Source organism: Echinococcus granulosus (genome assembly GCF_000524195.1).
Source record: "Echinococcus granulosus chromosome Unknown EG_S00002, whole genome shotgun sequence".
NCBI lineage: Eukaryota > Metazoa > Platyhelminthes > Cestoda > Cyclophyllidea > Taeniidae > Echinococcus > Echinococcus granulosus.
The window spans coordinates 45,056-59,264 of record NW_020170382.1 but is presented as its reverse complement, the minus strand read 5'-3'; the positions used below and the strand labels follow the sequence as shown (position 1 = coordinate 59,264).

The 14,209-nt window shown below is 43.3% G+C and overlaps 1 protein-coding gene across 1 annotated transcript in view; it reads right to left on the bottom strand. All coding sequences in view use genetic code 11, as the record gives it.

Annotated features, from left to right (window-relative positions):
- Positions 1-13,995, bottom strand: part of EGR_00412 (Calpain-A) — a gene marked incomplete at both ends in the record, with an annotated part of 17,666 nt that extends 3,671 nt beyond the window's left edge. The window contains 11 exons of the mRNA XM_024489661.1: positions 764-899; positions 4,119-4,155; positions 4,395-4,606; positions 4,811-4,974; positions 5,770-5,939; positions 9,185-9,351; positions 10,620-10,872; positions 11,599-11,851; positions 12,627-12,696; positions 13,116-13,442; positions 13,888-13,995. Coding sequence (XP_024355658.1) covers positions 764-899; positions 4,119-4,155; positions 4,395-4,606; positions 4,811-4,974; positions 5,770-5,939; positions 9,185-9,351; positions 10,620-10,872; positions 11,599-11,851; positions 12,627-12,696; positions 13,116-13,442; positions 13,888-13,995 — 1,897 coding nt within the window. The remainder of the gene's footprint in view (positions 1-763; positions 900-4,118; positions 4,156-4,394; positions 4,607-4,810; positions 4,975-5,769; positions 5,940-9,184; positions 9,352-10,619; positions 10,873-11,598; positions 11,852-12,626; positions 12,697-13,115; positions 13,443-13,887) is intronic.
- Positions 13,996-14,209: the final 214 nt, after the last annotated feature.

Here is a 14,209-nt window from a genome sequence, read left to right as displayed (position 1 = left end):
TGGGAGAAAGAAACGTCTAATAACTTCCGAAGAGTACACAATCAGCCAAACAATCACACATACAAACAAACTAATAAAGTGGAAATATGTCTGCGGAGGTCTAAAGGGGGAATAACTACTACAGTCTGGCTAAGATAAGCGGATGAGAAGCTTCAGGGACAGCTACACCAGTCAAAAGCGAAGCGCGCATGCAGATTAAATGGCACATATTGCTAGTTGAGAAGGAGCGGCAAGTAACGCTAAATATTATACGTGAAGGCATATGCATTACCAGCTCATGTTGGCAGAAGCGCAGCTGGTTGATAAACAGGAGAAAGAAGAACATAAAACCCGAGAAAGGAGAGAGAGGGTGAGAGGGAGAGAAGGAACGAGGCGTGCATAAAGCCGAACAACGGTGTGAATCTCTCTCTTTACAACAGGCGGCTAATTTTGGTAGTAATGAGATACATAGCACGCACGAGGCATTGAACTACTGGTGCAATTTGTGCAAAATCAATTCCGGAACTATTAGTAGTAGTAGTAGTAGTAGTAGTAGGAAGGAGGAGGAGGAGGTGAATAGATGGATGGATGGACGGAGGGCTGGTAGGATGATTGGACGGGTCGGTAGGCGAATGGATGGAATGGATGGGCGGAAGTGCGTACAGAATGACAAGCAAGAGATCCTGTAACGACACTGCACACCAAGTGCCATGAAGAGGTAGGGAAATGGGAGGAGTGGAGAGGACAATGAGTGAGGGAGACGAGAGGGTAAAGGTGGACTCACCTTTGGTGAAAGCAACATTAAGGATATCTATTAGCTCGTCCGCCGTGATCTCGCCATCGGGGCCGCAGACCTTCTCAAAGGCCTTCTTCAGTGCCACCACTTGACTCTCGCTGATTGGCTCTGGCATCAACATACCCTAATTGAGGGAAAAGGGATCGCTTAGGCTCCGCAGCGGGGAGGAGTTGTATGCATATGTATAGGCGTCTGGAGAAATAACCACCTACTCTGGGTTACCCCTATCAACCTATCATGCGTGTTAGGTTAGTCGAAGAGGGGCCAGGATAATTTTTGATAAGACTACATGGCCAAATGCAATAATATTTTTTGGTTTATGCATGCAGACTTTACATCTTCTTTGGCGATGCAAATTGTTTTGCCTTTCAGTTGAACTACCTTTTCATTTATAAGGTGAGAAGAGAAAAAAACAATGCTATATTAATCATGAGCAAAGCTATTGTAAAGGACTCACCCACCTACAAAAAGGCCGAATAAGGTCATGCAAGTTATAACACATGCTATTTGAGGTCAGAAATTGAAAGACCAGCAAAATCATTGGGAATCGGATATTTCTATTGTTATTTTGGGATGTTGCATTGGATGGAGCGACAAAAAATTTGGAATGAACAGCAGCACAACGATTGAGGTAGAAGTAAGACAGAATAATAGCTCACTGCAGCAAACTCGTATATCAGACTCTCGTTATTGCATTCTACACGACGACAGAGCAGTATCTCGCCCTACTGCAGAAAATTCAACGCGAAGCCAAGTAATCGGTTCAGCTGGTGGAGTGGTTACAACTACCTAACTACGAGATCATGTTGACTACTGTAGTCTCTCTGACACGCACAGAGCACTAATGCAAATGAGTAGCGCATTCACCGCCTCACGTCTGAATTATGTAAATGGCAGTCCATTCGGGGCCATCTGACCAGGGCTTGACTCTTGGTGGGTAAAAAAGGAAATCAATAAGAAACAAGCATAAAAAACACCAAAACATGAAAAACCACAAAACAAACAAATAAGCAGTCACAGCAAACTCAAAACTGCAAATCGACACAGGGCGCCATCGCTTTATGGCGTAAGGAGACACTGCCACCACAAAAAAGCGAATAAGTGGTTAAACTCTGTTCTTTTCTTCTCTCTATGTCTTCACAAAAAAAGTTTGCGAGCCAAAACTTTTTTCATATGTACCCCGGGCCAAAGTATCACGAAAGGTGCGAAATACAAACAACTGTGTTGTTAGCACACGCGAAAACAACTTACAGGCTTCGTGGTACCGTCTTTCTAATAGTGCCACATGGGAATAATTAAAAAGAAATCTTTTATAACATACCACGACCAGCCGCAGAAAAAAAAACAAGTCATTTGTTTAAAATGAGGGGAATAGATTAGTCTCCAAACGACCTTGGGGCTGCTTAGTCATGGCTACGACCCGCTGAGAGATACCCGAAAATGTGATAGAAGAAAAAGTGGCATCGGAGACACTGAAATTTAACAATCATTTGAGCTTCAGCAACCAAACGGATATGCGTATGGGCTGTGAGAATTGGGGGCAAGCCAGCTATCTCCACGAACGATACAGAAATAAAAGGCGATGTTTTCAGCCCAAAAGCAGAGCATGTACAAGAGTAGGAGGAGGCGAAGGGATAAATATTGAGATCTTCTGCAAGAGCAAACGACAACTTACTGTCTTCGCAGGTACTGCCGGCTGTTTTAAAGAAATCGGGACACACATATATGATGAGTCAATGAATCAGGATGCAGGAGAGTAATAAGCACATATTCGAAACAAATGCAGCAGCGACATAGCCTAGGGTCTGCAGATAATGGTCAACAATTGGCAGGAAACAAGAGCAATTAACTTTCACGCGGAGCACCCTACCAACAACTAATTGACGGTTCGGATGACTAAGAGGTGTAATGCACACCAATGGGGTGGTACTTAATGCCACCGAAGTAAGGAAATTCGACTCCGCTTATATTTGTGGGGATGAGTGACCACTGAGTAACGTATGAAGCACATCTATTCTACATGTGGTGAAGTTCTCATTGTTTGTGTGTATTCAAGTGAGGTTTTAATCTTCGACACCACTAAGGTTCTCCATTACTCACGGGAAGGAAATAGGGGGCCTTAGCGAACACCATAGCATCATAGCCTATTTTTAAGCAGATCAAGGTGGGGTTGTGCGAAGAAAACGAATATTCGCTCGCTCCGCAGGATACAGAATGGTTTCAACTTACGGTCCGTTTACTGAGTAATGTGGTTTTCTTAAAGAGCAGTCAGAAAGGTTAAAAAATGTAAAGTGGAAAAGTGGAATGAGAGCTAGCAAACATGCAAAAAATCGTTTGAATAGCAAAATACAGAGTTCTGCAATGGCTACACAGTCACGCTTCACGGGCGATGCTACGTAAGGGAGGAAATGCTGCCATGCATCAGATGCTATTTTCAAGAGCCGATCAGGTACAACAGGTAGCCCAAAGACGCTTCACATTTCAGTAGCCTGAAACTCACCTTCTTATCTTTCTAAAATCATAAATCAATTAAAAGCGTGGAATGAGCCCTAAAAAGCCCCTGCATCTATTTAGACCGAGTGGTATTTTAAGTAGAAGTAAGCTCAAAATCTGACGACCTTTAAACGCTGAATTCTATTTGCTTGGCACAGGTGCACATGCGTGCAGGAAATACGAGATGTTCAGTTGTCAGTGGCGACGTGATTGTTGAGTGTGATGTATTGACAGACATCAACGAGAGCTCGTTCTTCCTGATCTAGACATCGACTAACTGAATGCACTATTGGCTAAAACACCTTGGACTTCTGTATTACCATTTTCTTCCTCCTCTTTTTTACACCGCCATCCAGGATAAATGCACAACAAAAGGGTAAAGATGGTAGTAGTAAGTAGCGTTTGACGAGGGAGCGACGTCTCGACAGTGACGATACAAAGGTGTACAGATGGTAGAAAAAAAATCAGATGGTAGCTGATCAGAGCGCTCTCCAGGCACATGTATGCGCGTATATGTGTGTATGTGGTGATCATGTGCATCCAATTATGTGGGCTCCTCAGTTCTTCAGCTCTTCCATCTTGCGGCATGATGACACAATTAGTCCTCTTTATTAATGTACCCTAAAGCGATTTTAGAAGGCTTGGGGTCCTACTGCCGCCCTGGTCCCAAAGTAAGTCAGTAGAGGGACCATCATTAAGTGGTTAAACTTGGTCAAAATTTGTGGAATGCACCGAATTAAACCAGTGAGGAGAAAGCACGTGCCGAAGGCAGTAGCTTATTCCACATTGTACAAACTTAAGTTTGGAAGACACACTGTAGTAGAAAAGTCATTCCTAGAACAGAGCTTACCTCTGGTTCTTCTACTCCAACAGAATCGTCCATTTGTCTAAAAGGCAACAACAAAGGATCATTCAGGATGAAACAAACTGGAATTGAACGTTTGAATTCAGCATATGTACGGAGAGTTCAGGCAATTGCAAATTTTTGGCTTTCTCATTAGCTAGATCCTGCTAGATGCACGATTTGCATAGATTTAGCAGGTATCCTGTCTTGCAGCCCACAATACACCTCAAAGAAAGGCTAACCAGATTTTTCGTTATTCAAAGGGGAGAGGATGGAACCTACTCAGTAGGGTTGGCTTTCTCCGAGAAGATACGCAGAAGGAAGTCGGCACGCTCATTTTTGGCGAATGTAGACGGCACAATGACGTAGGTTCCAGGTGGCAGACGGTAACGACCGGTCACCTCACGGGTGTTGATGAAAGCCGGAGATCGTGCCACTGCGGAGTTGTACTTGAAGAAATTCATGTCCAACGGACCCTCATGCGGTTCTTTTAACTATCCAGAGAAAGATAACTTTACCAATTTCCTGTTCCAATTAGCACTACAGTATTTATCAACTTTGATGCTATTCTAGGGACTGCACGCAGACCTCTATTGCATCATATTTTGCCATCTGAATGACATACAAATGATTCTCTGACATTGAATAGAGCTTTAAATTTCATTGGAGTAGAGCCCAAAAGTGCCTCAAAAACTCACCGCATAGATCATGAAACCAATGGTAAGTAATTCAGCGCCCTGTTTGCGCATCTTTCGGCGATCCTTTTGCATCAGACCGACAATCAGGGTTCCCAAATTTTCATCATCATCGTCGTCAGCATCTTCGACCTGCACACGGTACTGAGGATTCGTCCAGAAGGTATCTAGAGCAGATAAGACAGTAACGATAGCCAATAACTCACACTAAGTATAGAGAAGTCAGTTCTCACTTTCCACCCAAAATATGAGTTATTTTAAACCATGGGTTCATTTCCGCGCGCCCTGATATATCGAAGGCGGAAAAGCTTTACCATAAGTACGCACCCAAACGCATCAAGTTACTCTAGACAGAAAGGTACGATTTCTGAGTTCGGTTGATGTAACGAAGTCCTCTCAACTTCTGGTCCTATGCAAACCCATAGAGTGGGTAAACTGCCAATCAAACATTCTACAGGTTAAGCAGACTGAGTGCGACCTTTTAAGACTACGAATTTCTCTCCCTTTTTTACGCATCGCCTGAATAGGATAGGGCATAAGGTAAACAAAAGGTCAATTAAACTTCTCTTTGTCTAAGGTGAGTGCCAGATTATAGGTAGAACCATGGAGTTTACACCTACCTCCGCACAAAACCTCATTCACAAATACCAGAGTCTTTACAAACATCAAAGGCATAAAAAATTCGGTAGATGAAGGGTAATCCAGTTGCGCCATAGCCTGACAAAGCCATGGAGGCAGAAGCGTACTAACGAATGCGAAATTGTGCTGCTGCTACCATATCTTCGCTTTTGAAGGAATGAGACCTCAAAGCATGAGAACCCTCAGAGTGTGTTAGACGCTGTGTAATAAGCCCGAGTAACTTCGTTAGTCCACCCCATGGTATTCCACACCAAGCAATGCTGTAACTGAGACCCAGTAGGACTTCATCGAACAACTCTTCGTTTAGGAGAAGCAGTACACACCCAGGAAATTGCGACAGCCACCAGCGTTGACACCAGGCTGCCAGCCACCGTGTATGATGGTCATCTCAAAGGGCACCTTCTTGCGGCTGTCATCCATACTCAACGACTGTGGACCAAGGGCACACATTTCGAGCTTCTCGAATTCCTTTACAAAGTCCTCGTAGCACATCCTGCCAAGAGAAGTAAAAACACCCAAAGCAATTAATCATCGAGAATTGCTGCGAAAAGCTGTCAAGGTTGGATTGCATTCTTTCAGTGTAAATTTTGAAGTGGTCTCTGAAGCCAGCACCGCTAAATTACTATCTTGTGACATTAACAGACCCGAAACGGAAAGTGGGTAAGTAATTAGGGAAGTAGTAGCCAAGATATGGCATTACGATGAAGAAGTGATTTGGACTTCCTTATGGGAACAACACAACCATGATTGATAGCTTTTATAGCCCGGCAGCCGAAAACGGTCTGGACTGTTGACCACGGCGCCTACTTTGCACTAAAGTTTGTTAAAAACCATAAGGAAATAGAAACCACACCTTATGATAGAAGTTCAAGCTTGCAGAGGTGAAACCGGGTAAAGCTGTCAATGTCAAGCGCCAAATGCGTGGTAATTGACTAAGCTGAGAAATGTGCTTAAGGCTAAAATACCTGCAAGTGGCAATGTAGTAGAAGAAAAGTTTCCTAAACTCCACTGGTCCTGAACAAAGCAGCAGTGAGATCAAACTTCTTCCATGTAATACGCTCTTCAATTTTTGCTGCCTACGGGCAAGCTTCCAGGCAGACATGTTGGAAATCGTTGAGCAACCTTGACATTTCTGTAGTTTAAGACACTTTAACATGGCAATTTTTATCATAAAGGTTAACCATCATCAACCAAAATACGGACTTTAACTTGCGGGTATCCTTTTGACGGTTCTTTAAGAGTAGTTTCTGTGGCATCAATCCGGTACAGCCAATTCAGAACAATGACCGTATCCTTAACTACCCAGTGTAGGGAGTTCAACCAGCAGAAAATGTAGTCACAAGACCTTACACCCACTAATGTGGCCTTGTGGACGGGTACAAATTAATTTTTAATCAACAGTGTAAGTCGCTAGCCAGGTTACGTTGGCGCTGTTAGGACCGCCAAAGTGTCAAACTAGGGCCACAAGCAAACGAGGGAGCAGTTTTCACTTGACTGGACGCCTCGCATTTACGCCCATTCCCCACTTTTCACAAATAGCGTAACTGAAAAAGGAAAAATCTTGAGTTTGGTAAAAATGCGTGAAAGAACGAACGGGTGTAACTGCGTCGAATAGACACACTTTGCATTGAGCTGTTCCAAGCCAAAGTCCACGGTAGAAGTGCGCTGATTTTAATTATGGAGGGTAAAACGAAAAGGTTGATACCTAGCTCTTTACACAAGGTTTTTTCTGCCTGTTTGACCATTCTCAGTAGGGAAGGATGATAATGCTTTATTCAGCAGAAGATCCAGCCCAATTATCCTCCATTCTATGCTGGAAATCTTCATGATGGCGTTAAACAAACTGGGCAATAACCGGTATTCAATGAATAGGATTTCCATATTTGGGACCCGCTCAAAAAAAGAATTAATTAAATGCATAGGATTCAAATTAGAATACGTTTGATGTTTCGGCCTTGGAGTTTTCCTTTAGAAGGACTGCGAACTATGACTCAACACACCCAGGTAGCGATTTTGCAACAAAGATGCCTGGTTTGTCAAGCCGGCACAAAGGCGCCACCTTGCGGAGTACACACATACACACAGAGAGAGCAAGCGAAAGAAAGCGTTTGAGCCGAGGGCTTGAAACATTAAAAAGACGAGCCGCCATGACTAATTCACACTGCGAATTTCATCAATCCACAGCCGCGCACAAGATCATCCCTCTCCTTTGGCTCCACAGTTCCGCGCATAAACACAAGTTTTACCATACTTTAATCCACACACGCATCCTGAGCCGTGTGGATGCATATTTTTAAAAGTCTTTGATCGGCCCACTCGTTTTTGATTTCACGGCTGCATGCGCGTGTACAGATGGCAATGAAGGGTTGTAGTGGGTTCGATTTTGCTGCCTCAATACGTAATTGCCCCAAATCGGTGTGGGGCGATCAGTCGACCAATCACCTGCGTGGCCGAATGGAAATGCACGCACCCACTCACACACAGATATTAGGGCGCGTGGCAACGGGTGTGCGCCCATAATAACCCTTTTTAGTGGGGATGACATTAGTGATGGGGACCTAATATACACCAAATCGGGCAAAACTATTGACCACTTTGAGTGGGAAGGAGGAAGAGACCCTCTGATTCCGGCCACGTACATTTGCTTGAAAAGAAATCTGGTCCAATTATTAATAGCGTATCAAGAGCATGCCAACTAGCCTGCCAGAAGTCAATGGGATAATAAATGAGCATAAGTGTCCCTCATTTTTGGGAGCACAAACTTGACATTCCGGTAGTTGAAAAGGTGATGCACTGTCAATTCATGCACAATAGTTGGCTTGCAATTATCCTCCGATTCAACAGCCCCTTGGAAAAATTGGTCATGAAACCACTAACCGGCTGCCTTGGCATTTAATGGCACAATAAATTATGCACACCTGAACTTGTTTGGTAGTGGGGATTTTTTGAAGTGCAGACCAATAGCCGAGAGGACGAGTCAGGAGTACGCATGCTGTGGAAAAGCGACTGCAACGACGACCTAACGGGCCCCTCTCTCTCCCCCGCACTCGATTGGATCCACCCAAGATACGAAATTTGAAACTCCCTAACTTAAGTAAATAGAACAAAGTATCTTTGTTTCTTCCCGTAAGATCGTGAAAATCGCCATTTTAAAATTGGAAATGTGTTAAATGTTAAGAAAATTTTCACAATCCTCAGTGATTTGGGAACGAAAACGTCGGAATCCTCCAAGACACGATGTTCATCCATGATTCTTCGTATTCATCGGTAAGGGTGAGCATCTGGAACCCAACCCTTAAAGAGGAATGCTCAAATGCAGCATTCTACAGACCAATCCTTAAATCACACACTGAGAATAGAAATAAGAATCACCTAAAATTCGAGCAGAAGTTGGAAGAGAAGTATTCTGGAGCCTACGATTTCTGATTAATAAGACTAGACTGTGCTTTAGGATTCTTGATCCTAGGTATCAGATTGTGGATCGACCTGGCCTAAAGCAAATTTAATCTAAACACGGGCAGCTACGCGACCGTCTTAGGGAACGAGACAGACGCAGCGGCTGTGTAGACCGGCCGTCGATACCTGACGGAGCCGCGCACGCCCGTCTGTGTGTCAAGAATATGCACATGTAACATGGCGGCCGAATGACTCACTGGCTAAACCGGTCGTCTGTACACATTCCAAAAAGCTGCGTTTTCAGCCGCTCTGCAAGTTTACATTACGTGGAATTCCACTCACCAGAACTCGCCGTCGGCTTCGATGCTGAGGCCGAGTTCCCGGCGCTGACTCTCGGAGACAGTGCGCCACTCGGGGGAGGAGTCACTCCAACGGCCCTTCCACTCTGCCTCGTTTCCCCACGGGTTGCGGATACGCAACAGTTGAACCGGTCCTGAACTCGAGTTTACCTACGCGGGGAGAGAGAGCACATCCAACTAGGAATAAATCGGCGTTATATTGGCAAAGTAAGATATTCGGTTGGTATTTCGTGGGGGCGGAGTTGAGGGATTGGATAGAAGGACAACGGTTCACAGTGCTGATCGGCGACCTGTAGCTTTCACTTGTTGAGGTGCTGAAGGAGAGTGTGGTAATAGTGCTGATGATAATTCGACAGGAGCCGTCAACGTCAGACTATCACCAATGTCGATTGAATCGGTAAATAAGACATGCTAGTACTTACAGTTAAGGGCAATGGTTGAATTTGTTCAAATAAACTCTACCGGAGACTAAGAATTATGAAGAAGATTCGTTATTATGCATAAAAATTAAACCATAATTGCCTTGAATTGCCTTCAGGAACAATAACAAAGTGCATTATTACAAATCATCCACACATCAATTCATTTTATTACTTAAAAATTAGGTTGTTTATTTTTTCCTTTCAATTAAACTACTATACGCCTTTCCCTTTGGGTTTCTAACGCCAAAATAGGGGGGACGAAGAAGTGATCATGAGGGAAGCAACGTGGGACATAGCGTTAAAAGCTGCTGTGACAACGGCCAAAGCAAGTCATTATTCCCTTTTAATTTGTATCTGAATAGTCCCATTCCCCGCTCTTTTGAACTCAAAACCCCTCTGTCTATGAAAATTAGCTGACATATAGCGGTGGCCAACAGCATTGCAACGGTAAGGCGAGGGAGTGGCCGCATATGGTTGTTAAACCCTCTTGACATGCCCTCTCCTCGGGGAGGTTGAGAGTAAGGCAAAAGGGATAATAAGCGTTGCAAGGAGCCTAGCGACATCCAAAAATATCCCCGTGGAGAGAAGTTTTCCAGCAGAGGCCCAAAATCAGTGGCACCTACACACAATGAATGCGTTTTTAAAGGGAGAGAATGCTTTCAATGAAGAAACCGGATTAGATAAAGTGCACTGCTATCTCATTTAATAAAATTTTATTTGTAGATTTAAGGATAGCTCTGCGTCGATAGGAGTTTTCAACACAAGGTAAGTCAAATTAGTTGGAGCACCTTTGCGAATCTTCCCACGTATTTGAACTAGACATCGGGTGGAAATGAGTCTCCAACGCCTGATAAGGAAACTCCGACAAACCAGCACTTTTAAGTCAGTGTTAAAGACCCTTTCAGCGCGATTCTCACAAGGCATCTTGCCTAAATAGTGACAGAATTTTCCGTCAAATTCTCTAAACTCCTGGAACGAAGTTGTGATCATCCTCACTTGAGCAATTTTGGTGATGGAGTAAGCGTGTCCACGAATGAGACCATTGGGTTGTTCGGCCTCCATGATGTTGGGATCAGGGCTAATGGAACAGGCCATGAGAGTCTGGTGTGCGTAGGATTTGGTAAGGATCTTGAACAAATCTGCCGGTTGCTTGCCGCGGAGGTCGTAGTACTCGGCCAGACCGCCCGTGAAGTCCTCCAACGCCTCAATTGTACTGCCACCACGCAGGCTCTCGTAGGAACCAAACAGTCTGGGAGGAAAAAAAACAAGTAGTTCAAATTCAATTGGTCGAAATCGAAATGGACCAATAGAGTGATCGATAATGAGGGGAGTGTTCATTGGCTGAAAGCAGAGGAATCATTGATTGGACAGTGGAGGTATCAAGTGAATGGAATTTATTTGAACCACTTCAAAATTTAGATTGAAAAAAACGAAACAGCAAATTATAAATAAAAACTCTTAGTCAAACAGGGGACCCGCATACAAAACCCAAGATAGAAGTATAGAGGAAGTGGGAGATACTGCTTACTCCGGAGCAAGGGATATAAGTACTAAAAAAAAGTCGAATTTAGTCCCCAAAACTCATCAAAATCGCTTCAAAGTACAAAGTTCACTCGGAAAAACTCATTGCAACTAGCAGTTGAAATAATATTGTATTGTTGATAGACTTGCGAATCTAATCACTAGCAAAAAGGTTTAGAAGTATCATGTGATATTTCGTCAGAAGGATTTCTTCCATTGATCAAGAAAAATATTCTTTTTGAGAAATTAAGCAATTCGAAAGGATCCGCGGTGAAATCAAATGAGAGGAGTAAAGTGAGCAGTCTGTGTTGTCTGAACAGCAATTTGTACGCAAACGAAGTGCGGTGAATTAGCTCATCAAAACCGACGATGGAGGTTGGCAGCACCTCAGAAAAGCAACAATTTCACCGGAATCAAATTAGAGAAGTTATAGAGTAAAAAGAAGGCGACCTACTTGGCATATGCCTTTTCGAGGAGAGCTGACCAAAACTCGTCGCGATCGACAGAGTGCATAAATATGAGGTTTCCATTGCGAGTGGGTAGACGATCATCCACAACCACCTCGACCCATTCACCGAAACGCCAGAATATGAAATGGAAGACACCACAATAATCCCTGTCGAACGCCTGGTCGAATGGAACGACCTGCTGGAGGAGATCCTCGTACAGCGACAAGTTGGCAACGGCCGCCAGCAGCCAACAGTCACCTACAGGGTAGCAATCAATGTTACCTATTTGAAATGACTAATTCCACTCTCCCAGGTTACAGTTCAGCCCCATATCGCGAAGGGGATATCAAAACCGCATGAGCATTGATATCCAAAAGTAAAAACAAAGGTCAACTATAACCACTCGAAGTAACAAATTGCAATTTGAAGGTCAAAGTTGGTCAACCTTCAATCGTAAAAGGGAAACAGATGTCATCATGTGAGTTAGTATCAGGCTCAACACACTAAACTTGTTAATTTATATCTGCGACTAGGCTACGTTATGCTAAATTTTTTCCCATGTGAGGTAGTAAATACCCAATTCCTGCTCGCAGGCACATGACCACCATTGCATTGAATACCGCAATTTGAGGAATGGCAAAGTATTGGTTAAAAGGCGTGCCAAAAGCCTTAAAACTGTGCTTATTTTGAGTCCACCATATCGGAAAAATCCGACCTAGGATTATCGACTGCGAATCTTATCAGTATCTCCCGGGTTTAAAACACTTTAGACTGAAAAGTTCAGACAAAAAACACCGCTTGTTTCTGGTACATAAAGTCTAATGGCATAACGTCTAGTTATTTAGCTGCAAAATGCAATATTTTTATCCCTAATGAGACAATTCGAATTCTGACCTCTTTGAAGGAAGCTAAGGGATCTGTAATAAGCTTTCAAAATGTTGATTCCATAATTGATAATTTAGACCCCACACAAACTTAATTACCAAAGCAAAACGTTGAGAGGTGGAAGCCCAGCAAAGGCGAATAGACTCACCCAATTCACCCTGACGCACGTCGAAACGGCTTGCGCCACCAACGATAAATTTCGGGTTACTGCAGATTTCCTGAGAGGAAGATACAAAACCAGCAATAGACGTGAAAGGGTACATTATCTCATAAAATGAGAGATAGAAAATGGATTATTGCAGATTTTCTGAAAGCAAAGAAAAAAACATTTATAAAGTCCAGTCAAATGCAAAGGATAAATGGGTAGTAGAATACAGACGAAATTGGGTGTTAGATGATAAATAGGAGGTGCTTACTACTAAAAAACTAAGTACCTCCACATCATTATGCCAACAGCATGTTCTTCCTCAACCACAGACCCAATTTCTAGATAAAGAAGTAACACAGAGAAAATAACGTAGGTATGTGTGAAATAAACAATGGTAGATGGTCAATTTTCCTACAGACAATCAAACGTGATAAATAGAGAGATACAAAATACACGCGATAGCATGGTTAAACGTAGAGCAAATTATACCTGTGGACGTTTCCACTCGATACCACGAGGAGCAGACATAGAGTAGAAGAGAGAGGAGCCATCAGCAGGGAAGTCGGGGTCCTCGAAGAGTTGACCAGTTCCTCTTAGACCATTCTTGATCTCATCGTAGGTCATGCCCTTAGCGGTGATCTGACCTCCAGTGGAGGAGGGTACGGGGTGACGCCGTGAAGCGCCAGAGTCGAGATCCACATCAACGCGATTGCGAAGGTGGTTGCGAAGGACGGCGCGTGGATCCCGAAAACGGCCGAATTTTACGCTGCCTGGATCAACGCTGAAGCCAACACGGCCATCACGAGATTCAAAGCCCTGTAGCCGTTGAAGTACAAATAAACCAGGTGAAAATGGGGGGAGTGAAAAAATTCTATTAAAGAAGAGGAGACGTACTGGTAGAATGTTAACTAGCGCACTTGAGAAAAAAAACGAGCGAAATAACAGAACCCTAAAACCAGAAGTTAAAACATAAATATTCCACATAATTTTAAACGTTTGAGGTTAGATGAACTAGTTAATAACAGCGATTGCTAATAACAGTGATTTTCTAAATTAAACTGGCAAGGACAAATCGTATATGCTTCTCAGTGCCCAGTTAAAAATAAGTGGCATAAGAAGTGATTGCTCATTAAAGAAAAAAGTGCTAGATCATTTGCACCTCAATGCATATACATAAACTAAACAACCAGCAAAAAAACCACACGAAGGAATTACAACTCTCTTATGAAAATTATCCATTGAGTGAATGCCCAAGACTTACGGTAATTACAGATCTATTTCCATGAACATCTGTTGAAGTCATGATTTTGGGTTTTAGTGTTATGCCAACACTACTGGAATAGTTTTGAGTCCACCCAACGCTAAACATGATCTTATATGTACGTAGTAATAACTCCCACTCAGTAAACTGACGATTTGATTCGCTAATGCAAGTGCAAAAGACCGCGCCTCGACCTTCACACGGAGCTCTACGGGCTTATACCTTGACCCACCGTCATTGAGACAACAACTCTTGGAACATTTAAACACATTTTACCAATGTCGCGTCCTAGTCCTAAAAATATTCCTAAAGCCCATTAAGC